Consider the following 23,340-nt stretch of genomic DNA (forward strand, 5'->3'; position numbering starts at 1 on the left):
GCTAAAAGGCTAATGCACTAATTCTACTTTGTGAGACAGGTGCAAGGTGCTTCAATGGTGTTATCAAACAGACATCTCCCATTCACGCTGTGTCATTTCACCTATGTCACCTCCATAAGGCTCAACAGTAGATTCTGATCTCTATCAAACCTACTGCACACTCATCATACAGTGCACCTACACTTGGGCTTAAATATAGCTCCAAACACCTCATGCTATCTTTGCTCAAAGTCCATTTGCACTCAGCAGCAACTGATGACACATTCTTTACATCAAACTTAAAGCACAAACGTGTATCTATGGTACTTGGCATTAGTTTAATACTATAAGCTTTCACAGACAGCCAAGTAAATCTTGAAAAACAGTCAATCAGTAGGGTAGTACATGCTGAAAGAGATATGACAGAAATTCATAGTTACTTTAATAGTTTGCAGTTTATTCCATTACAGGCAGGGCAGTGAGGGAAAGGGATTAAATACATTCTCATTGCGGGGCAGGAGAGGAAGGGAAGCAAACCAGGTAAACATGGACAAGACATAGTTGAATTATTCCTCTTTCAATATAGACCAATTTGTTACTCTGCCAATAGTCTGAATAAATATATTTCGGATGAAATATTTTTTTTCTCTATATGTCAATACTGATATCTTTTAATATAGTCATTATCTCCTTATTGATATATAGTTGTTTTCTACATGACTGTATTGGAATTCATCCTTTTTTTTTTTTTTTTTTAGACATCTGCATAAATAATTACACATAGAAGATGGTGCTGTACACATCATGGTGGAAAGTATTATAGTGCCTTCTGTCAGCAGTGTTCAGTGTATGACTGGCTGCAAGCGAAGCTACTGAACGGAGGAAATTGCTGGCCCAACCTTAACGGATTTCGTGAGAGACTACTGGGACTGGCAGCATGATTTGAGTAGTGTCAGACTGTAAACTGGCTGGAACGGTCTGCTGTGAGTAACCACAGCAAATCTTTTTCCAAATCGCGAGAGCGTGCAGATCACTATGGTGACTCCAGGCTTGACGGTGGCGCTGCACCAAAGGTCACCGTGAGCAGGCTGTCACTCTGCAGCATGGCTCACCACTATGAAACATTTGTAAAAAGAGCATATTGTCACCATGCCATGGCAGAATGTCAAATACTTTTCCACTCGGACAGAAAAAAAAAAAGAAAAAAAAAAAAGCTTAAATATATAACTCCTTACGATTGGGAAAGTCTAAAAAGTTCTCCACACTGTCCCAACAACTGAGATAAAAACCACTGACATCAAACCAATCTGTTGCAAGAGCAATAAGGATAATAATACCATCAAATATAGCAATAAAAGTGATAACAACATTAACGGTAATAAATAATGCAAATTGTGAGCCACCTGTTGACATCCAGAGTGATGTGGAAGATTGTGTGCCACATACAGAGTTGAGAAATGGCGTACGCAATGTTCAAGCCCACTTATTCGTTCAGTCCAACCTCGAGGATGTTTGAGACGAACCACATTAAAGGGAAGCAAACACCTCCACGTCCGTGATGGCTGAGAGCACCTTGAGAACAAGAGAAATGATATCCTGGGACACTTTGAGGATACACAGTTTGGTCCTGTCTGACGACCTGGGCCTCTCAGAAGCTTTGACTTTACATATACTATAATTTCTGGTCATGTTTCAAGCTTATTTACTGTGACTCAATGACAAGAGTTGTTCTATAACAGCCAAGCTACTCTGAAATGCATAAAGCATGCAGACCCTGACCTGGGCACGTTGCTAAGAGCTCTTCAAAGAGAAAAGGTAGAGTCGTAATGAAGCAAGTTTGTTATTGGTTCAAACCCAAGGTACAGAGGTTGTTCTCAAACTTAAAGCCATGGCAGTGTTTTAAGGTCAGGATGGCGTCTTTTCTGTGGCGTTGCTGTGTAACAGTCGATATGGGACCCAACAGAATGGCAGAGGGGGGAAGGAGATAATGAACTTAGCTTGTTTTTAAATAAAGCAATATACATATACAAAATTACATCTCATAAATACATTTGGCAATACAGTGTATTAAATTTTTTGGCAAAAGGGGGGGGGGGGTAAATTGAGCAATATTATGTGTGCAAGAGTATCCAAATGTCAATCGAAGTGGCTTATTGACAAATTCTCTTTAAAAATAAAGAAAAAGAAATCATGCACTATAAAGAGTAACCAAAAGACTCAAAAACATCCATAGGCGTCTGTAATAACTTTGTCACAATCACTACATGTTTTTTTTTTTTTTAAGACACGTGAATTCTCACCAATGTAACACACTTACTCTCTTTCTCAAAGTCAATTCTTGGTAGACCTGAGGAACATTTCATAATGTCTTCTCACCTCTATTGACTGACGAACACGTCCATCTTCACATTCCTGATTTGAACGAAATAAAATAAAAAAGAAAAGCTGCTGAGGGTGCAGGAAGTTGTACAGTACATCAACCCGGATGATGTGCCTATGCTAACCTCTTCTACAGTGTTAGATTTTGAATCCCTGCTCAGTTAACTGTTCTCCCTTTGATTTAGTTAAGTCAGGGAATTGATGCAATGCTGACGCGTCCTTACCTGGGTGAGAGGACATTGTTTTGGAATGGCATTGTGAAGCTACAGTTATATTATATTCACCCAAAAGCAGTACAGCCCCCTGGCATGCAGAGAGAGGTATCTTTTTTTTTTTCCTTAGTCATTGCAATAGTGTGAAAATGCTATAAACAGCGTTCAAAGGAGACACCTGAAGAATGGAAATAGTTTGTGAGTTGGTCCATTGAGTTCTATCATTGAATCTCTTGATGAGTGACTGCATTCCGTCGCATGCACGTACTGTGATATGTTTTCAAATTTGGATGACACCTCTCAGTTTAGAGCAAAGGACCACTGGAGTCTCGAGCACACTACACCATAGATGATAGCGTGTTCTCCTCAGGACAGTGGCAAGGGGTTGATGTTCGTAGGGAGGGTATGGCTGGAAGGGCACCCTCGCCGGGGGAAAGGTCGTTGAGCTCCTCGGACGACGACAGAGGGAAGGAGGGTGATAAAGAGATGCCCGAAGAGGGGTCAGCGGATCCAGCAAAAGTGCGTGGGGGCTTGGGGACTAGGTTAGGCTCCAGTGTTGCTCTGGCCAGAAGTTGCTTGTCATCCAACTGCTGTCCATCTCCGAGACACTCGCCCTGCCCGAAGGAACCCCGGCCTGACTCGGACTCCCCGTCAGACAGCTCCAGAGGCGGTGAGCTGCTGCCGTCCAATCTGAATAGAGAGTCTAAGTACTGGGCGAACTCCAGCACTGCCTGGCTGGGGTTCCCATTGGATAGTTGGGGTGGAGGAGTAGAAGCTGCCGGTCTGGTCTCTGCACTTAACTGTTTCTCTGCTGTCTCCTGCTCCATGTCTTCCTTTTCTCTATCCGTTGGTCTAGAACCAATCTGTGGGCTGAGGGGAGCGTCAGGAGTGCTCCCTGGACTGTAGACACCAGGAATCTGTTGGTGATCCCCATCAGACAGCATTTTTGTGTTGGCGTTAAGGTCTGGCTTGAAAGGCTGAGCCAAGACGCTCTGGTTTAGCAGAGTTGGAGAATGGTGTCCACTGTAGCGAGGCGTGGCGGGAGACAGCCGCATGGGGTAGTCCGGGGTGGATCTGGATTCCAGTGGTGTAAAGAAGGGCCCGACCTCACCCAGGTGCTCTGGCGTTGCCTGACAGAGGCAGTCAGCAGCCAGTAGTTCAGTGCGAGAGCTGAGAGATGGGTTCTCCTCTGGGATCGGGGCATCCAAAGGGAACGGGAGGCTACTCAGCATTGGGGAACCCCTCAGCGCAGCCGAGGAGCGTCGGGAATCCAGACTATAGAGGGACTCGGCGTCTGAGAGACTCTCCATGACGGCCAGTGGTGCCTTGCGATCCCTCAGCTCCACTGCCAGGCGCTCCCGTGCTCCACGCAGCACTACAGGCACTGGGGGAGGAGGGCACTCAGAGAAACCATCCAGAGATATTTCAGACTGGGCACATGAACTGGAGGAGAGGAGAAGAAGGGATTGGAGAGTAGTGACGGGGAAAGGAGGGGAGAGGGAATCCAAGACACAAGACAGACGTGAAAAATGGGTCAACACAACTTACGGAGGGTTAAAGAAGGGAAAAATAGGAATTTGTTAGTATTGAAACCATATCTAGATTCTACAGACGAGGTGAACACCAGCAAAACACAACTTAGATGGAAGAAAGAACAGAGAAACGGAGAGACTGGAAGGTCAGGAGTGAACTCTAGTGGCATATATGCTCTTGTATAAGCATCTAATACTGGAGAGGCAACATCATAATCCAACTGTCACTACCAGGAGTTCACACTGACTTTGGACAGGGGCTAAACCAGAGAGGGCGAGGTGGGAACTGAATACTACCATACGTTGCAACTGCTCTGTGGTCAGACAGCGTGCATGCGTGCATGAAAGAAGGGAGCACATTATGCAAAATTAGTATTGGCATGCATTGCTTACCGTGATAATGGTTTTTGTCTTGATTTTTTTTTTTTTTTTAAACAGAACAGACAGAAATGATTTTGAGAAAACAATAAAGTTGCAGTTAGTAGCAGTAGTATTGTTTAGTACTGGCTAGATATAAAAACAGACATGTCCCCATGATTATCCCTACAGTTTAGGAAGAGGTTTGCTCCATTTTATATCAGGTTAGAGGGGGAACTGGATATACAGAGGATAAAAAAACAGTTTGATATATTCTTGTAGGCTCCAACACACCCACAGCGGTGCCTGGTGTACTAACCGAACACTACTGTTCCTGCGGTGGTGGGTTGTAGGCGTCGGCTGCTGAGAAGTTGTTGATGCATCCATGAAAATGGACTCTGGGTTCAAGTCCACTTCTGTGGGGCTCACCATGATCTTGGCTGCTGACAGCAAAGCCGTTTTTCCTTTGTTGTAGTTCTCCAGCACCTGCCACAAGCACAGAGGTATACACAGGGATGTGTGACTTGACAGATAAAGGTACGACGAGAGCAAGAGAGCAGGGAGGATGGAGAGAAGAACAACTAGACAGAAAGATGCACAAGCTCAGTTTTAACTGGAAAAAACTTATTTTGCTACCCAAACTTGGCACTTTTTTTTATTTTTTTCAGACCAAACACATAAACCCACTGACATATTTTTCTACCCTGTTCTCAAAAACCTGGATGCACAAACAGCTTAATTTAGAAAATATGCCTATTTCTCTTCTATATCAGGAGGTGAGGTGGAAAAAAAACAAAGTTTAGATCAATCAAAATATCAATGTATAAATCACTGTTAATAGTTTGGGAATGCATCATCAACACACACACACACACACACACACAGAGTTTTCATCCATAGACGTCATTTATCATGTACAAGAATGAAAACAAGATCACAAATGTCTAGTTATGTATGTGCATCACCCTCAGTAAGATTATAACGCTTTTCAATGACCTTATCCAAGAATCCACTACATCTATATTCAGCTGCAGATATGATCACAGCTATTATTAAAGCACAGTGTCATTCAGATAAATGTGAAGTGCAACCTAAAGGTGAGCTTACACCTACTCCAACTGACATTAAACACCCACAATGGAGCCATAATGGCTGAGCAAGAACTAAGCAAGACCTACAGTATGATAAGGAATAGTAAACCAGAAGCCAACTGCATGTGCGACTTCAAAAACACTCGAGAAAACCCTGAACCGCAAAAACTTCAACTGTGTTGTGTTAATGTTAAATGTGAGGAGAACAAACACCGACGGCAAATCACATCAACACACAATTACATACACTTGGTTAACTTTAATGAGTTAAAACACTTGGTGGAAGCACATTGTGATATAAAAACAACTGGAACAGTCAGAGGACATGAAAACACACAGATAAAACATACAATTCATATGACAAATGAACATCTACTGGCAAAATTAAAATGGAAATTAATGTAAACACAGACTGAAAAGCTTAGGGACACACGTTCAGTACGTTGAAAACAGACATAAATAAAAAACAAACATGTCTATCATGTTTCGGGTTACGCAGATGGTTGTGGATCACAAATGACAAAAGGATGATGTTACATGGGTGAGTGTGACCAGCGACACAGGACGACAAGGCTGCTGCAAGTGATGAACTACAGCGAGTTATTTGGCATTAACAATATCAAACATATCACCTGCAATTTGCAGGCACGATGGCCACAAAAGCAAAAAAAAAAAAAAAAAAAAAAAAAACTAAACTAAAAAACAGAGCGTGAGCCTGCAGACTCTGCACTCAAAGAGAGAAATTTATACTTGGAGCTTCGCATTATGCAATAATGCACTGCAATCCCTACAGCCATAGAAGCACATTATGAAATGCACGATGGAGGATATGAGAATACCAAGAGTCTTGTTAATCAAAGCCCTCCACTGTATCAAATCAGTAATAAGAAGTTTGTCAGACTCAGTGATTTCAGCAATTTGACAGCAGAGCTTTGGAGCTGAGCAGCGTACTCCATATTTACACATTTGTTCCCGCTCGCTGCTCCGTCTGCTGCTGATGAGTAATTGACAATTCCTTGAAGGGATTATGATTGAGGAAAAGATGAATATACGCTTTCAAAGACGGCAAAAAGAGGGGGGGGGGGGGATATCCAGAGAGGAGAGCTGCAGCTACTGAAAAACCCAGCCAAGGAGGAAGAAAGAGCAGTTAATGTGGAAGAAATTAGGTTGCCATGGAAACTTTGGGAATACAAAGAAAACTTGTTAGCTCGAGGAACAGGGTTAGCAAGTTCATGCCACAGCACTTGACCGAATGTGCCCGAGGTGTGAGAGGAATGGAGACGGATGAAGGGCTGATTTGAGGAAGGCTGGATGATGAATCTCGTTAAGAGGAGGAGGAGCGCAGATGGCTTTGAACTCATCATGAAGGCTACTTTTACTCTGCACTGTTATATACACCATTAACCTGTGATGAGCCACTGAAAAATCCACATCACCTCGTCGTCGTGTACACACAAGTGCCTCGACTTGCTTTGTCAGTTCTTCACATTCCTTTAATTGTCCTGTTTCCTACTCTTCCTGAACGCCTTTAGACGGCATCCAGTGCACGTGCCCGGACTTGCTGGGCAGTGGAAAGAAAGCGAGCAGGAAGTCTTAAAGGCAAGAGAGGATGTTTTTTCCAGTTCTTCCTCAAGTGCTATACCGGTCGAGCTGCTTTGCACCCTGGTCATTTCGTGGCTTCTTCTAGTGGAGGGAGTGGCAGACGCTCTCCACCTCCTCTATGATGGCTTTTTAAATGTCAGTCTGAAGAACTCAGAAGGACAACAAATCCTGAGTTTAACATCTGGTCATCACATCACGTCATATTATTCTGGCCATTTTGTCACAGTATTAACAGCAATAATGACAACTATCTAGTCTGATGTATATGTATATGTTGTGCACAGAGGCTAATGAAGGCTAATACTGAGTTTCATTTCCTATACACGAGAATCAGAAGGACCGTTTTGCGCAGAGCTGTGTGATGTCACTATCTTAACTGGAGGATTTTCAATGGGAGTGCAGTCAGACTCTTCAGAGAGGCTTTCAGGAAGAGAAGCAGCAATCACATCGACACAAGGGTGAGAGTTGGGTGGGTCTGACGGGGTTTGTGGTGGAATGCATGAATCATCGTCAGCTGAAAGCGCCCCTGGGTGAGGGTCGGAGGGGCTGTTAGAAAGTGAGGGGACAGACACCGAGCACGGCTGTGAGGCAGAAGTACAGTCTGACGGAGGAGGAGGAAAAGACTCAGCATCTGAAAGAGAGGGAGCAGCAATGACAGTCAAAGGGACAGAGGCGTCTGCGAGGGAGGCGGCGCAAGGCAGGTCTTTGTGTGTGGGAGACGACGAATCGGAAGGAAGAGGGCTAGAGTTTAATTCTGTTTGTGAGGTTGTGAACACAGTGGCACTGCTAGTAGGCTGATTGACTTCCACTTCCTCTGGTTCCGAGTTTTCCTGCTCAGACAGGGGACAAAATGGTTCCAGCACCTGCAGAAACACCAGAAGTATCATACTACAGACTAGGCACAGCACACAACAGCACACACACACACACAGAAACACACTCTTCACACAGAGCCTAAACATCCATCCAGAGACATACTGACACAGGGTCTGCAAACAAATGCAAAAACAAGTAGAGACACACTGTACGCAGACAGGAACAAACTTCCAACTTTAACTCTTCATCCCCAAGACAAGCGCAATCCCCAAAGTGGATCCACCACATGCAAACATTCACATTAATACCCTGTTATCCGAAGAGATGTTCAATGTTTGTGATTCATACGCGCATAAAGACCAGAGGACACCATGAAACCCACCAGGAGTGCACATTTCCCATGCTTTGAAACTGCAGCAAATGTTGAGGAAAACAAGAGGCGTTTGGTCAGTTGTAGGATAATGATGGGTCACATGCATAAACTGACCTAATGCAGAGCTCAAACTTCAAAATCTTTCAAAAATAATGTTCAACTGAGCATTTAAGGGGCATACCACTGAAAACCCAACTTATACCAAATGTAAAACGTGGATCAGTGTTAAATCTGGAGTCTACTGTGTGTGTGTGTGTGTGTGTGTGTGTGTGTGTGTGTGGCTGTATAACACCGAATGTTGGCACACTGTCAGGTTTTCACACCAATTCAGTTGCTGGTCTGCATCTAAATTTTTTTTTGAAAAGTGGTATACCCCCTTACTCAACGTAACTGAATTTTTATCATTAGAGGCGATTTGCACACTCTCACCATCCATCAATTCAATTATCCAGTGTTGAAATCGGGAACAAGATTTAAAAGCTCATCTACCACCATTTCAAATGCCCCCCTCCCCCGACACCAGATCCATCTGCATGCACTCAGATAAAACAGACCTTGTTTAGGCCCTCCATCACCATGTGGGGCATGTGCTCATTAAGCATGGCGGGTGATATGATGACCTCATCAAAGGCCTTGTTGTCCCCCCACAGAGCAGAGTATGTTGGCTCCTCCTGGCCACAGCTACAGAGAGGGAGAGAGAGAAAGTCTGTCAGTAAAGGTGTAAGACAGGCTGATTTAGCAGTATCCTTCATTTACAATACACCACATTCACAGTAATTATTTTCACTATTAAATATTTCAAATCCTTACAGCCCAGCTGATGCAGGACGTGTATGTTTGATATCAGTGTCTGACAGATATCAGCATTAGAATTTCAATATCTCTAAACATTATTGATAAAGATGTGCCTTTAATCATATCCTCACGCTGTCTACATGAGACGAGAAGACTACAAAATAAAATATGTTTCTAGACAGCACAGCAGGCAGAAGAACAGGGGAGGGAGTCAACCCACACTGTCCCGAGTATGCAGCGTATACCTTTTCCCACTGAGCTGCCAGTTCTTTTATGTCACAGGTGTGAAACAAACAAAGATTTGCTTGATGGAACTGTGTCCACGCATCAGTTATACAACCACTTGTTCATTTGCGGGCTGGAGCTGCATGGTGAAAATATATGTTTTGTGCAAAGAGTCTCCAGCAAACTAACAGAAACAGTAAAGAACAACTTTCTAGGATTTAACCTCCTCACAGCTTTCAAAATCACTTTTCTCACCATGTCTCTGGAGGATGGTTGTGCACCACGTGGATGATCCTGCCAGGAGGGTAGAGGGGGGTGGAGGCTGACAGGGCAATGCTGAGGTCACTGGGGTGGAGCCACAGGCGACTGCTGGGGGGCGCTGCTGGCTGAGACTGAGGATCGTCATCCTCTAGTGGAAGCTCTGATTTCGGGATGCATTTTGTGCCTCCCGCAATGATCCTCCACTGTCGCAAAGCAAAACGCATTTTAGCTATACAACATACCATATGAATGTAAACTTATCTTACATACAATGCCTGTTTTTCTTTCTGCAGCAGGCAGGCGTTAAACTAAATGATGCTTTAGCGACAGCAGAGACGCTAGTTTACTCTAATCAGCCACTGCAAAAGAGAGTGATGCTACTGGGTTTATGTAGTAGATTCTAATGGCTGAAAACGGAAATGTGATGTTTTTGGCCCATAAAGCATTCCCCCAAATTACTGCAAGATGCCCTTGGCAAGACCTTATATCAGTACAGTTCAATGCATGTACAAGTCTATCTGACTGTCAAAGAGATTAAGTCACCTTTGGCTTGTTACTTTTCTGTAAGACTTCCAGAAGGTGGCGTCGGAAACCCTCCAGTTGTGACAAGCCGAGCCTACGAGAGACCAGCAGCAGATATTTATGTTGTGGTACTACTGCGGTAAAGTCAAGTAAACCACAGTGTGCTGGATATAGCAGAGGCGATACCTTGGCACCAGGTCTTTTCCTAAAACCACAGATGTGACAAACTCTTTGGAGTACTCCATGGCATCCTCACTGGGCAAAGAAAAGAAACAAACAGTTAAATGATAATGTCAGCAGCACAGGTGGAGAGTTAAGGGTGTGAAATGAGAGGAAGCTCAGCTCTCTGCAAACATTTCTAAGTCACAGTTCAAACAATGAAAGCCTGTACATTCTTCTACAGGTGATATCTAAACAACAAGGGATGACACAATACTGGAAATGATAAAAACATTTCTTAAAGTAAAAACAATTATGAAACAGTGACAGGAAAACAAGAAACCTGCCCCTGCAGAAGCAGTGGACCCTCACTTCCTATTTCCTTGTGGGTCACAACATGGGTGGGTGCAACAAGCAGCACCTCCATTTCTACATCTGATTTGCATGTGAACAGATCACCAAAAAGGGCATCAAGTGTGATCTCAGAGACTTTGAACAGGACACGATCAAGGGTGCCTGGTGAACAGGTCTAAGTGTTGCTCCTCTTTGAATGGGGCGGCCAAGAAGAGTGAATACTGAATGCACTTGAACACAAAAACAAACATAATCAAAGCTTTTGCTATGTGGGCAATGGCTCTTGATTGATGAAATATGGGAGCTGCAGCACAAAGGCAGACCGCACAGTGTTACTGTGTTGCACAATAACAGATTTTAGCACAAAAAAGCATTTCTCTTCTGCTTTTATGGCTTCCAACTGTCTGACCGGGAAAAAGGTTGACTGGTCTTATGAAGCGAGGCTGCAGCTGTACCACCACTACAGCACGCTCAGCATGAGGCCTAAACAAGATGTGCAGGACCCATCATGCAGAGTCCATCCACAGCATGGCTTAACATCACAGCATACTATGCCAGCATGTACCCACAAGCGGGCGAGTATTATTCAGTTAAGTTCTTCCTGTCATCCAGGAATTGTAGAAACATTCAGATAAAAGGATTTTAGTCATGAGCCACAATCCTCCGATATGAGACTTTTGGGATAATCCGGACTGTAGTGTTGTGTAGCTTCAGGGTTAGTTTTCATCTTTCTTTAATTACAATATGGAGGATATTTGTCAGGGGCAAGATTTAAGTCCAGGACAGGTGCTTCAGAAGAAACACAACACCTGGTGAAGGCAACTGACTCACAGTCACGCTGACATCCCAGTCTCAATAAACACAGGCACCAATGCCTCCTCACGCTGACTGTGCTGGCAGAGTCGACCCATTTGACGAGAATAAAGACATTTCCTATAAATCTGTATTTTAGGTGGTTTTTAAGCACTCAGTGTTGTTTCAGTTAGTTTTCCTTTCAATTGAAGTTAACTAAAATGATTTTTCACACCTCCTTCTGTTGTAGTTAACTGTAATAACTTTGCTCCAGAAAATCAGAATTTACTGTTTTTCCGCATTTATTCTTTTTTCTCTCTTTTATTTTGTCACCTGTCTAATATCTTCTGATCTAAGTCTGACACATCACATTGTCTTGACTTCAGTGAAACATCAAAAGGTGCACTGCAGCATTTAGTAATCTCTTGGCACAGACACTCTTCCAGCATGATTTGCATAGCAAACACAGTTAACCACTGCAGCCAGCTGTATGGAAGGGTGTTGGATAGAGCTCAAGCACAGACAGACAAAATGCTAATGAACTCTGAGCCACAGGACCAAAAATAAAACATACTAGAGAGAAGAGAGAAAAAAGGCAAATAGAAGTGCAGTTTGTGGGTTCATGACTGAAACACTTTACAACTCCCTGATTTTTCAGAAACATATGATGATATGCTTTCGTAACCAATTCTGTGTGACACTTCAAGACAGTCCCCTCTCAGACTTGTCTGGTTGTTTTATGTCGGATTGCTGTTACTCTGATGGTGGCTTACAGCTACCTACCCCACAACTCCTGTCTGCCTCTATACTGTCAAAAAAAAATGCAAACATGGCGCAAGAAAACAAAAAGCTGCACCAGATTGTTCACACTGTCATGTTTAATCTCCAGAGTAAACACAGCAGGGACCATTTCTGATTGAACCAAAAATATTTATATAAGTCTGCAATAATTCTGAGCTTCAGCAGTGATGTGTACTGAACAACAGCTACAGATCCAGTTCTTAAGTAAACACTGCTGACCAGGATTTAACCTGTGACATCACTCTGGAATGAAACTGCCAAACTTGCGCTAAACATGTGCGGGATTTCTTAACATAAGCATGGGATTTGTGAGTGAAAGTAGAGAACAGGCTTCAAATAACTTCCTGTACAATGTAGTCAAACAGAATCAATGAGGTTCTCTTGTGTAGTCTTTTGTGCACACACACACACACACACACACACACACACACACACACACACACACAGACACAGATTGACTCACCTGAGAAGGCCACCAGGTGGAGAGTAAGAGTAGCAGTGGAGTGTGGGGTACTGAGGTCTCAGCAGGAAGGAGAGGATAGCAGCAGTGCCTGCACCAAGAGAGTGTCCGACTATCACCAGCCCGTAGTGCATGGTGCCCTTGTTCTGTGGGAGACAGCCAGACACATTACGCTCACCACAGCACACCTTTGTCACCACAGTGAGGATAATCACTTCAACAAATTTCCTCTACCTCTAGTTATACAATTCTTTGTGTACAATAGGATTAGTGTGATGTTGCAGCGGTGTTAACACAAATGTACAGAGCAAATAACAGAACATGTTCATTATTGAGCTCAAATTCTTTATACAGTAAATTGAGTCGTGTACCAAGTCTCTTCCAAAGGCTTGTGACAAGATCATTTCCTGCTCCAGTTTCTTCTTAATGTACTCTGCTGAGTAAACCATCCCCTGAGAGTGGAAAGAAAGAGAAGATGGTGGAGAGGAGGATGGTGACAGAGGAAGAAATATGGACAGGAAGTCTGAGTCATTCATCTCTTATTAAACTATCTGTAGCAATTATTCTACTATTCATAACTGAAATGACCTTTGGTGTTGTGGACAATGTTACTGGTTGAAACCGAATTATGGAGAACAGAACGACTTAAGAGGGAAAATCTCAGAGGAAACCGTACAGTGGAGCATACTGTGTGCATTGTAAGCGAGTAGGTCCAAATGTGTAAGCCCTGACCTTGTGGCCAAGCCAGGTCCCGTGCTGCTCCTCTACAGGCAAGCGTTCCGAATCCCCCGTCAGATCAGTCAAGGCATCCTGACGCACACAAGACAAATTTAAAAAAGAAATCTACAAAAGACAGTCTAACACTGAGACGTTCATGTTCTTCATTGTCATATGCACAAGAATCACAGTGAAGCAGAAACTGGCAATTCAATTTTTAGTTCTCAGGGTCCCTCAAACAATGCTCAAAACAATATGTGTCAAAAGAAAATCAATGGAAATAAGAGGTAAAGACATAAGAAAGTAGAAGTGTAATGGAGGTAGTGCAAATAAATACTATGTATATGTCTAGACAGTATACTGTAGTGGTACACAAGTGCATGAAGTGAAAAAGGGGGACAATTAAGGCAGAAAGTGAAAAGAAAATATAATAAAATGTGTACAGATCAGGCACAGGCATTAAAAACACAAGTCAGAATCTCAGTTGCAAATTTGATTCTTATATTGTATTAACTGCACCTGGAGAGGCTAAAGCTATGACAGAGACATGTATAGGCTCTGTTTATCTCACTTCATATTTAACAAATCATGACAGTAATACTCTAATATGCATATCAGTGAAATATTATGGGTGAAATGCCACACAACCTTTAAAAGGCAGTGATCATACTGGATCACACCTCAAAGGCGAGGCGCACCACGATGCTTTTCTCTCCGAGCAAGGTTCATCTCAGCTCAACATAACTTACAGCGGTAGCTAACTGGGGCAGAGCTTTCAAAAAAGGTGTATTCTATATTGATTATGCATGTAAGAAGTTTGACGTTTATGCTGAGAGCAATAAGGGCTCAACACTTCGGATGTCCACCTTCATAAAAACTTAAACCTTTGTAATGTCCCACACCACATGTACGGATACATGAAGGTCATCAATCTCTCAGCTGCTGGTTCAATTCAGGTCTTAAAACATTTTCTCAAATGCTTATGTAAAAAAAACAATGGACAGGACACTTACTTCTAAAAGTGGACAGTCATGTTTCTGCTCTATGAGCGAAGGGTGTAGGAGTTTGAGAACTGGGCATTAAACTATGAGAACTTCACCTGCTCTGGAGGTGTTGGTGTTGTGAGGCACTGCTGAAGGAGTACTGCTGTAAACGCAAGACGAGAAAGCTGAAATTCACCTTTGGCGATAGCGTTCCTCTAATACTGATGACAACCTTCTTCTTTGCATGATCCACTGCCACAAAAAATGGAGTCTCATAAACCTGTACGGAAGAAGCAGAGGGACTGTGAACGGTGGTGAGAAAGTGAGAGCAACAGTGAGGAGCAGGGAAATACTTGTGCATCGTAGATCCACTGCCAGCTCCAGCAAACTGAGCGCTTCTAAAGTATTTGTCCTCAGAACTTTCCACACTTGGCCCAGTACACGGTCATATAAGTCACTCCATGAGGAAAATTTATAGATGGAAACACAGCGCTAACCTCACTGAGAAGTTCTCTGCTTTACAAATCATCAACATCATGCAGCTCAAGTGCGAATACTGTGGAAACTCTACATAAAAATAGAAATGAGTTTTTTGAATATCCAATGCAACAATATGATCAATATTTCCTAGTATGTAAGAGAGGGTCTGACTGGACTATTCATGGACGTGGAACAACATCACTGCCTGGCCGTCCCCATCACAACCACGCTGGAGTTTTTGGCGCCTGACTGGTGCCATTTCTGTCCAGGGATACAACGTCACCGTCTAACCAATTTTTTGCTGGGTAGATACAGCTTTACAAAAAAAAAAAGAGAAGTGGACAAGGGAGCACCCAGGCAATGATATACAAATCACACAGGTCTAAAACAAGTCTCCAACATCACCTACTGTACCCACTGATCAGGAAGTGACATCAAAAAGTGCTTGAACAATCGATCTCCGTCCAAATCATCTCAACTGGAACGTGGTTTGAGAAGTGAAATGAGGAAATGAATCAGTTTAACACTCTCATGACTGTTGACAATGCACCAAAAGCCAACGAGGCCACAATGTATGTTGAGAGCAGACGTGGACCCTCATCAGATGCACTTTAAGATTCTGTCCATCTGATCACAAACGGTCTTGTCCAACACCTACTGAGAACACACTTGACTTACTGCCGAGGATGTGGACACAGCAACTCGGCTTTCCATATCTCAGCAACTAAACTGGTGAATGAAGTGTTATCAAAACAGACACAAATGATGGCCAAAACTACCAAATAAAACCACCACATGATCAGACCAGCTTCTAGTTAAGGAGTTTGCAGCGCTGCACTGCTGCCTGTGTTAAGTGATGGTTGTTTGACAAGATTATGCTCTGCTTTGTATTTCAACATTTAACATTGTATTTTGCAAAAAATAATACACATCGAAGGACCAGTGTGCAGTATTAGTGGCATCAAGTGGTGACGTTGCAGACTGCGTTCAACTGAGGATCCCTCGCCTTACCCAAATGTTTAGGAGAACCCACAGCGGGTGCGAAACTCATGAAAAAAACGCAGAAGGTGCTCTTTTGAGCCAGTGTTTGGTTCGTCCGTTCTGGGGAGAAATATGGCAGTGCAACATGGCGGACTCTGTGAGCAGAAGCGCTCCCTCTGTAGATATAAAGAGCTCATTCTATGGTAACGAAAACATAATGGTTAACATTATATCCTCTTTCTGTCAATGACCCCCTGAATCTCACACACTGGTCCCTTATTAAAGCAAAAGGAAAGGCAAATCAAAACATTTTCTTGATGCTGTTCCTGACACTCCTCCACACAACCCATTCTTTGTGTCATTCAGGAAGTGAGGCCCAAACACCTCAGACTGCTCGTCAGATTACTCACAGCATCGTGGCAGGAAGTGTAGACAATGTGAACCTGCTTGAGGTCCCTGTCCAGGAAGTGTCTACGTATGGCCAGAACATTACAGCCGCAGCAATTGTCCTCCTCCACTGTCACGGACTGAGACAACCGAGAGCCAGACACTGATGTACAGCTGGAAGGAGCGAGGAAGAGGAAGACAAAACAGATCACACAAAGAATCCGGGACACTTCATTCACCAGTAACTAGTTGCTTATTAGCATGCATATTTGTGACTATTGGCTATTTGTCGTTATACTATATGCATGACCATATTCTACAGCTACAAGGCCATTAACTGAGAGTTTTCCCTACTAATAACCTACTAATTACTGCTTATTGATAGCAGGGAGGTTGCTGCACATGAATTCTAATCTTACTGACCTAAACCTTAATAATCCCAACCTTCAGAATAATGCATGAATAAGTGCTTTATATTGACTAATAAAGAGCCAATGTGCTGCTAACATGCATGCTAATAAGCAACTAGTTAAAGGTGAATAATTGTGCCTTAATATAAAGTGTAACCAAAATCAGATAAATAGCTTTTTTTAATGTAAAAAGGTGGGTGGGACAAACACAAGAGAAATACAGTAAACAGGTAAGATTACAGAGATGTAATCTAGCATCCCAATGCAGGCAATCTGGATAAGAGTGTGTGATTAACTCAACACTGCTAGTGTTGGTGAGTGAGCCTGACTGGAGTGGTATTGTCTCTGTGGATTACCACTTGGCAAGTGTTGACGCATGTGAAATCTGATCCGCACTGAAGAGGCTCAAGAGACACAGAAGCCGAACAGATCAAAACTGTGCGGGTGTGTGTTTTGAGTGCTTACGGGCAGGAGCTGGCGAGGCGGCACAGCCCACAGGCAGGCTTCCTCATTAGGTACATGGGCCAACCATATGCAGCCAGGGCAAAGAGCATGTAATAACACACATCTTTGTACATGTTCATCTCAGCCTGGGGGTGGAGAAAGGCAGACAGATGGACACACTCATCAGAACAAGTGAGGGATGAGAGCAGCAACATATTCAGAAATACTCAAGTCTACACGCATCTGTTTCGATGAATACATCATCAGTTCTCATCAAATCAACTGGTGGCTCTGGTTCATTACCACTGTTTGTTTTCATGGTGTGAAATATTCACAAAACTGCTTTGTGTGGAGGCAATAGCCAAGGAGCCCTGGGGGCCCTTAGTATTGTCAATTGTGTTTACATCTACTTACTTATTAAACTATTGTCATTTGTGAGCATTTCTGGAGAAAAATGATGATGTCCTTGAATAACCTTTGTTAGCTACAAGTGAGCTCTCTCACTGTGTATCGTTTGCTATCATTTATGAAACTTTAGGCAAATAAAATCCTTTCAAGGGTAAATGAAACTCACGAAAATCTGTAAGAATGGGTTTAAATGCATATTTTATTTTTGTGTAAACCTTTCAACCTTCACAAGAGTCCGCACAGACAGACACTCACCGAGTTCTTAAGGTCCAGGTATCTAGTATTACGAGTGACAGGCATCCCAGATAAAAAGGCTAAAATGTCATTGTTGGCCTTAGGAAGAGAATACAGAATACAGATGTTATTTTCTTAACAGCACATGCCTACACAAGCACAAAAAGACAGGCATCAACATATTCTTTGCAGGCAGTCATACCTGATCCAGGATAGAAGATCTCTTAGACCTCTGTCTCTGGCGGAGAAGCACCAGGCCAGCAATAATATCACTAGGCACAATGTCCAGGTCTCTGAAGAACTCTGCAAAAAGGCTGGCCACTTCTGAATACGCATCCTGCACAGGAGAGCAGCGGGGATCAGAACACGTTGGCAAAGCACAAAGTAACGAAAAGAGGGTCGAACCGCGGGGGGTTGACCACACAGCACAAATCGTCGTCATGCAGCCTTCATACTGTCTGACCCTCTGCTTGTTGCGCTCTGATTCAGTGACCAAAAGTCCACAGCAAATATAAAAACACATTTCTCCCAACCCTGGTTGCAGTTTTCTGGCCTCATAAATTAGGAAGCATAGCTTTAGCCCGAAGGTGAGGCAACGCACCTTCTCAGCTCAAGGCTTCTCAACTAAATCGTTCTTGTTTAACAACAATTTCTGTTTGTCATGTGAGGCAATGCCTGGATATTTTGAACTTTGTGAAGCACCCTAACCTGCGCTGGTCATATCCAGTGGATTTGTACCAACTCACTGAGGACAGCATATCAAGTATTAGTCTTCACTTAGTCAGAGAGGAAAATACATTGGACTGCTGGCCAAAAGCTGATGGCAAAATCCAGATCTGCAGTCTAGTCTAGTGAATGATGGAATGACTGCAGTTGTGCTTTACTCTTTTGCAGACAGCTTGTAAATGGACTTTGCCTGAAATGAAATCATTTTGCATTCATATTTTATTTGAAATTCTTTATGTTGCCACTAAGCAGCGAAGCAATGAGCTCCTTTGTGTCACAGTCTTGATTCATCCTGTCAGGGCTTATTTTAATGACTGGCTCACTGGATGTTATGCCTGACATATTTCTGGTTTCATTCCTTTCTATTTTACTTTCAGCGCACAGAGGAAACGAGTAACTGTGACTCACTGATTGTGTGTCCTGGGCTCTTGTGCAGCACATGAAGAATTTTAGTCTCCTGCTCCAGCTGCTGGCTTGGCCTTCCTCTAGCCTGTGTCTAATGGAGAGAAAAGCGCAAAGAATACTGTGAATTTGGAGGGTAAACTGGTAATATGTGCATGCCTGGACGCTGTGCTCTGGCTGAGCTTTGTGTCAAGAGAGAGAGAGAAAGAGAATCCAAGGGCCTGCTAATACCTGAGCGTGTACGTAGTGAGATTGCGCTGACGCCGACGGGTTGCTTTCAGTTTGACAAATGTCCGACCCGTAGGATCAAAGGTGCACATGAGGGTAATGCAGACGCTGAATATCACTAGCCAGTTGCACGCAACAATTCCTGCAGAGAATAGTCAAACAGTATTCACAGTCAAGCATAGCAAACCCCTTTTAACTTAAAATGTCCCATTCTCCTTTATATCCTCCTTCACTCACCCAAAGCCAGGTTTTTGGCAGTGACATCAGAGCATGGCTGGTAATACTGGACAAGCCAGGCAATTCCCACCACAGCGTACACGAGCTCGACCAGCAGAATGGCTGGAGAGCGAGAGGGAGTGGGGAGAATAGTGATCAATATCCAGCCAATCAATACAAATGCTGTTCAAATCTTAACTTGGAATTCACAAGTAATCCTGACAACCACCTCCTCCAATTCTCACAAGCATCAGGAGGTAATCCTGTTCAAAGAAAAGCGATTGTGCCTGCGTGTCTTACCTAGCCGTATATAGAGCACATACTGCACAGCTTCCCTGGGCTGTGTGTACAGAATGCTGCCCCTCATGCTCAACCACATGATGGCGCTCTCACAGATAAGGCAGCTGACCAGGATGCCCAGGTACCCTCGGCCATGGTCCACCAGCGTTACAGAGCAGGACTGGTCTGAGCCATACCGGAGGCCGAACAGAACCACGGACAGAACCACCAACCTGAGGAAGAAAGGCAGAGACGGGCTGATGAATAAAAAATGAAATATATATGCAAAAAAAAAACACAGAGTGAAAGAAACGCTGACTCACCAGATGCAGTGCAATAGAAAAAGGAAGAGGGCGGGCAGCACCAGGTCATCACTGCCAACTGACCAGCGCCGCCGAAACATCACCATGCCAGGCATCACTGCCCTGTGGGAAGACCGACGGGAGAGAGACAACTTCAGGGACATCAACGGCCACCTTGTATCTTTGTCTGAAAAGTCATTATGCCTCGATTCTCCACAGGTGTATGTCCTACATACTGCGCATCATAATCTGACATGATGTCGAGCTTCAGAACAACTAAAGAAGGTCAAAGCAATGATGGATGAACACATTTATACTGGCACGGGTGTGTCAACAGGTCAGATCTTGCTAAAAGATCGGCATCATCAACCTGAACAGGCCAGAGGTTTACTTTCTGTTTCATAAAGTACCTATATCAAAACTGAGAGAGGGCTGCAGGGATTATGATGGAAATAGACTCGCACAGAGGAGGAGAGTGAGAGATAATGGGAGGTGGAGAGGATGGGACTAAGCGGGTGAAGGGATGCAGAGAAAATGCACCACTTAATGAACAAAAAGAGGAGAACCAGCTTCGATATATGATGGTACCATGCTGGTTATGGCCCCATGAAAAAGCTTCTTTTACCTCACTCTGTCCATTCTCTTTGTTGAGGAAGCATTGTGAGTTTACGCAAGTTGCCTCTGGGCGAAACTGAAATGAACTGTGAAAAGCATGGTGGGAAGGAAATAGAGAGAGAAGGAGCCACAGAGAGGCTGATGCAGGCCTTATGGTGCTGATACAGGCTGATACAGCCCTTATACTGAGCTGTTCCTGCATATTTGCTGAAAGCAAAAAGGACAGCCTTGTCGGTTCTGTCAAAAAAAAATACGCCATCCGTCATGCCAAAACCATTTATAAAAAAACATGAAGCTATGAGGTGGAGATGAGCTTAGCAATAGATAAAATAGCACAACTTCATTTCAGATTTCTTCTTGGTCACTATCCAGCACTCCTCTGCTTTTTAGTATTGTTTCAGAACATTTTTTCACATTTTTTTAGTTACTGAGAAACTGGCAGCACCTTCCTCATTTCGCCCTTAAATACACAGTCATCACAGTTGTTAAAGTCTCACTCTGCATCGTGCCTGCATAAAACAGCACGAGGCACAGACGCTTCATTCCTCAGTCAGAAAGGTAAATGTACTATGATGCAAGATATATATATATAAGAATCTCTTGTTTGAAGCTGATAAATAATGCAGCAAAGATAGAATCATCTGGATTTCCACAGCGGGCGTAACTGCAGAGGGAATTTGGTGCGGTCATGAATGAGCAAAAAGCAGGAGTTGCAAGACTTAGGTTGCTAATTTAAATGGATCCCAAAGAGTCAGCGATGTCCAACTGTGCATTTAAGTGAACTCCACTTGCAAGTGGTCAGATTGGACAAAAACAGCCAAGTACTGACAAAACAAGTTCGAGGTGCATCAAAACTCTTCCTTTGTTCGATACTTGTTTGTTCACACTCGTGTTCCCTGACGTTATGTGTCTTGTTCGTGCTGCAAGTCTCGCACCGGTCTGTTGAAATTAACTGGACTGGAATGTATAGCAATGTTTTTTTTCTCTTGTGCATGTCAGGTAGTGCCAAGACGGCATGCACGCCATTCCATTCTCAGTGTGAGGGTGACCGGTGACATACTCGTTTAGAGGGTGATAATGCAAATCCTGCTGAACCACTGTAGAAAAAAAAACATCTGTCTGCAGAACCCGTGGCCCTTGTGCTTTGTATTTCACAATGTCATGTGAAGTACACCCCTTTTCACTATAAACAATAAAGAAGTATGAGTGTACTAAGGGTTTCTTGTGTAACTCCTCGTCCTAACAATCCCGACAGATGCACAGATGACAGAGTCTCTGAAAGGACTCGCTTTCACGAGAGATAACAAGCGCCTGAAAAGAAAATCTGCATTACTAATCATAAATGCTGAGTTAAAGATCAGACCTTGGACAGACTACAAGGAGTTTCCCCTTCAGACACTGACATAAGACTTCAAATCATTGTCATGCTCAACATGTATTAAATGTATTCAATAAACTAGCTCAGCACATCATCATTAATTCAAGAGGGATCTAAGGTTTCTGAGACTAAGACGCAAAAGAAATGACATCACCCAGCTTTATCAACGATGAGAAATTACCTGAAAATATGAACAAACAATTCTTGTGCAGAGAATATACACTTCATGGTTTGTACTTCAACAAGAATGCACCTAATTACCTCTGAAGGGAAAAAAAAAAGAAAAATCAGGCAAAGAGAGAAAAACATTCATTGAGGCATTTGTGCTACCACCTACATAGCTCTCAGTAGGGATGTGTGAGTATTACAGAGAAACACTGGCATTTCCTCTGTGCAGATCAGGTGGAGAAGTACCTTTTTACAAACCTTTCTCTTTTATATTGCTACACACACACAAACAGTGGAGACCTTGCTGTCAGAAAGGATTCCCATGCACCCCCGAGTGCGCTGGACTTTTAACTTGTAACAAAATTCAATATTCAGAGTCCGAGAGCTTCGCATCGACAGAATAGAAACCTGTCTCACGCAAACTCAAAGCATATTCTGACGGGTCTTCTTTGTACCTTTTCATGCTCAGTGTTTAGCCGTGTGCCTGTTATCTCCTTTACTGCTTATTGAGCTGAGAAACACCTGCGCTGATTTGCATTTTGTCTAATCAAAGGTTTTCACCTATTGTTGAGGACCAACATGGGGAAAATATGGGCTCCTATACTGTTCAGCAGGACAGGATGGTGACTGTGACTTCTCTCTGTCACATCTTCTATTTGGATTGACCCTGACCAACCACAACTATCTCACTCGACGAATGTTGGATTGCTCGGTTCAGATTTTCTGCTTAACGTCGCTAAATGCGCACTAGCAAACACTGGGTGATATTTCAGATGAAGCAGGCAGAAGACATTTAGTGTAAATATGGCTGGCATCTACATTACAGAAAGCTGGAGACCTACTGAGCTGTAAAAGCCAAGCTCACTGTGTCACTTTCAGACTCACATCACATGATCAGCTTTATTTTACCTGACAAAATATATTTACTGCAGTAAAACTGGGACGGAGGGATACTGTACAAAACCGTTTGCAGTAAAACAGAAAATCAGCTACGTGATGCGATTTTTGACCATGTTGCTGTAAGGTGTGCTACGTTTGTTGTTCTTCCCTTGCCAAAAAGGCCACACGCGCGTCAGAAGCAACATCTAACATCAGTGTGTTTTGTGTCTTGGGAATGAAAGAGGAGACGAGAGCAGTTCTACGAGTTTAGAAGGAAGACGGAGAGTAAATTGAGTTTTCTATGTCCTGGTTATTTGACTTTAGTGTTGGTCTAACAGTAAGTTGCTGATTACTTTCTCCAAATTCGTACATTAATTATGTTTCCTAATGTGT

The 23,340-nt window shown here is 43.3% G+C and overlaps 1 protein-coding gene across 3 annotated transcripts in view; it reads right to left on the bottom strand.

The window, feature by feature from the left end:
• Window positions 1-404: 404 nt before the first annotated feature.
• The window catches only part of dagla (diacylglycerol lipase, alpha), a 35,534-nt gene continuing 12,598 nt past the window's right edge, over window positions 405-23,340 (bottom strand). The window contains exons 2-21 of one of the 3 annotated variants that reach the window (XM_076729123.1): window positions 19,929-20,030; window positions 19,627-19,838; window positions 19,348-19,449; window positions 19,114-19,252; window positions 18,889-18,976; window positions 17,957-18,091; window positions 17,776-17,853; window positions 17,134-17,258; window positions 16,282-16,432; window positions 14,607-14,690; window positions 13,443-13,520; window positions 13,082-13,162; window positions 12,714-12,856; window positions 10,331-10,399; window positions 10,166-10,238; window positions 9,617-9,825; window positions 8,896-9,022; window positions 4,779-4,945; window positions 4,496-4,513; window positions 405-4,013 (exon numbers count right to left, since the gene is read on the bottom strand). In XM_076729123.1, coding sequence (XP_076585238.1) covers window positions 2,909-4,013; window positions 4,496-4,513; window positions 4,779-4,945; window positions 8,896-9,022; window positions 9,617-9,825; window positions 10,166-10,238; window positions 10,331-10,399; window positions 12,714-12,856; window positions 13,082-13,162; window positions 13,443-13,520; window positions 14,607-14,690; window positions 16,282-16,432; window positions 17,134-17,258; window positions 17,776-17,853; window positions 17,957-18,091; window positions 18,889-18,976; window positions 19,114-19,252; window positions 19,348-19,449; window positions 19,627-19,838; window positions 19,929-20,023 — 3,279 coding nt within the window. In that variant the 5' untranslated portion in view covers window positions 20,024-20,030 and the 3' untranslated portion in view covers window positions 405-2,908. Of the gene's footprint in view, window positions 4,014-4,495; window positions 4,514-4,757; window positions 4,946-8,895; window positions 9,023-9,616; window positions 9,826-10,165; window positions 10,239-10,330; window positions 10,400-12,713; window positions 12,857-13,081; window positions 13,163-13,442; window positions 13,521-14,606; window positions 14,691-16,281; window positions 16,433-17,133; window positions 17,259-17,775; window positions 17,854-17,956; window positions 18,092-18,888; window positions 18,977-19,113; window positions 19,253-19,347; window positions 19,450-19,626; window positions 19,839-19,928; window positions 20,031-23,340 lie in introns of all 3 variants that reach the window. The other 2 variants (XM_076729115.1, XM_076729131.1) reach the window with 2 other exon arrangements.

The sequence above is a fragment of the Chaetodon auriga genome, chromosome 1, assembly GCF_051107435.1.
Source record: "Chaetodon auriga isolate fChaAug3 chromosome 1, fChaAug3.hap1, whole genome shotgun sequence".
Classification (NCBI taxonomy): domain Eukaryota; kingdom Metazoa; phylum Chordata; class Actinopteri; order Chaetodontiformes; family Chaetodontidae; genus Chaetodon; species Chaetodon auriga.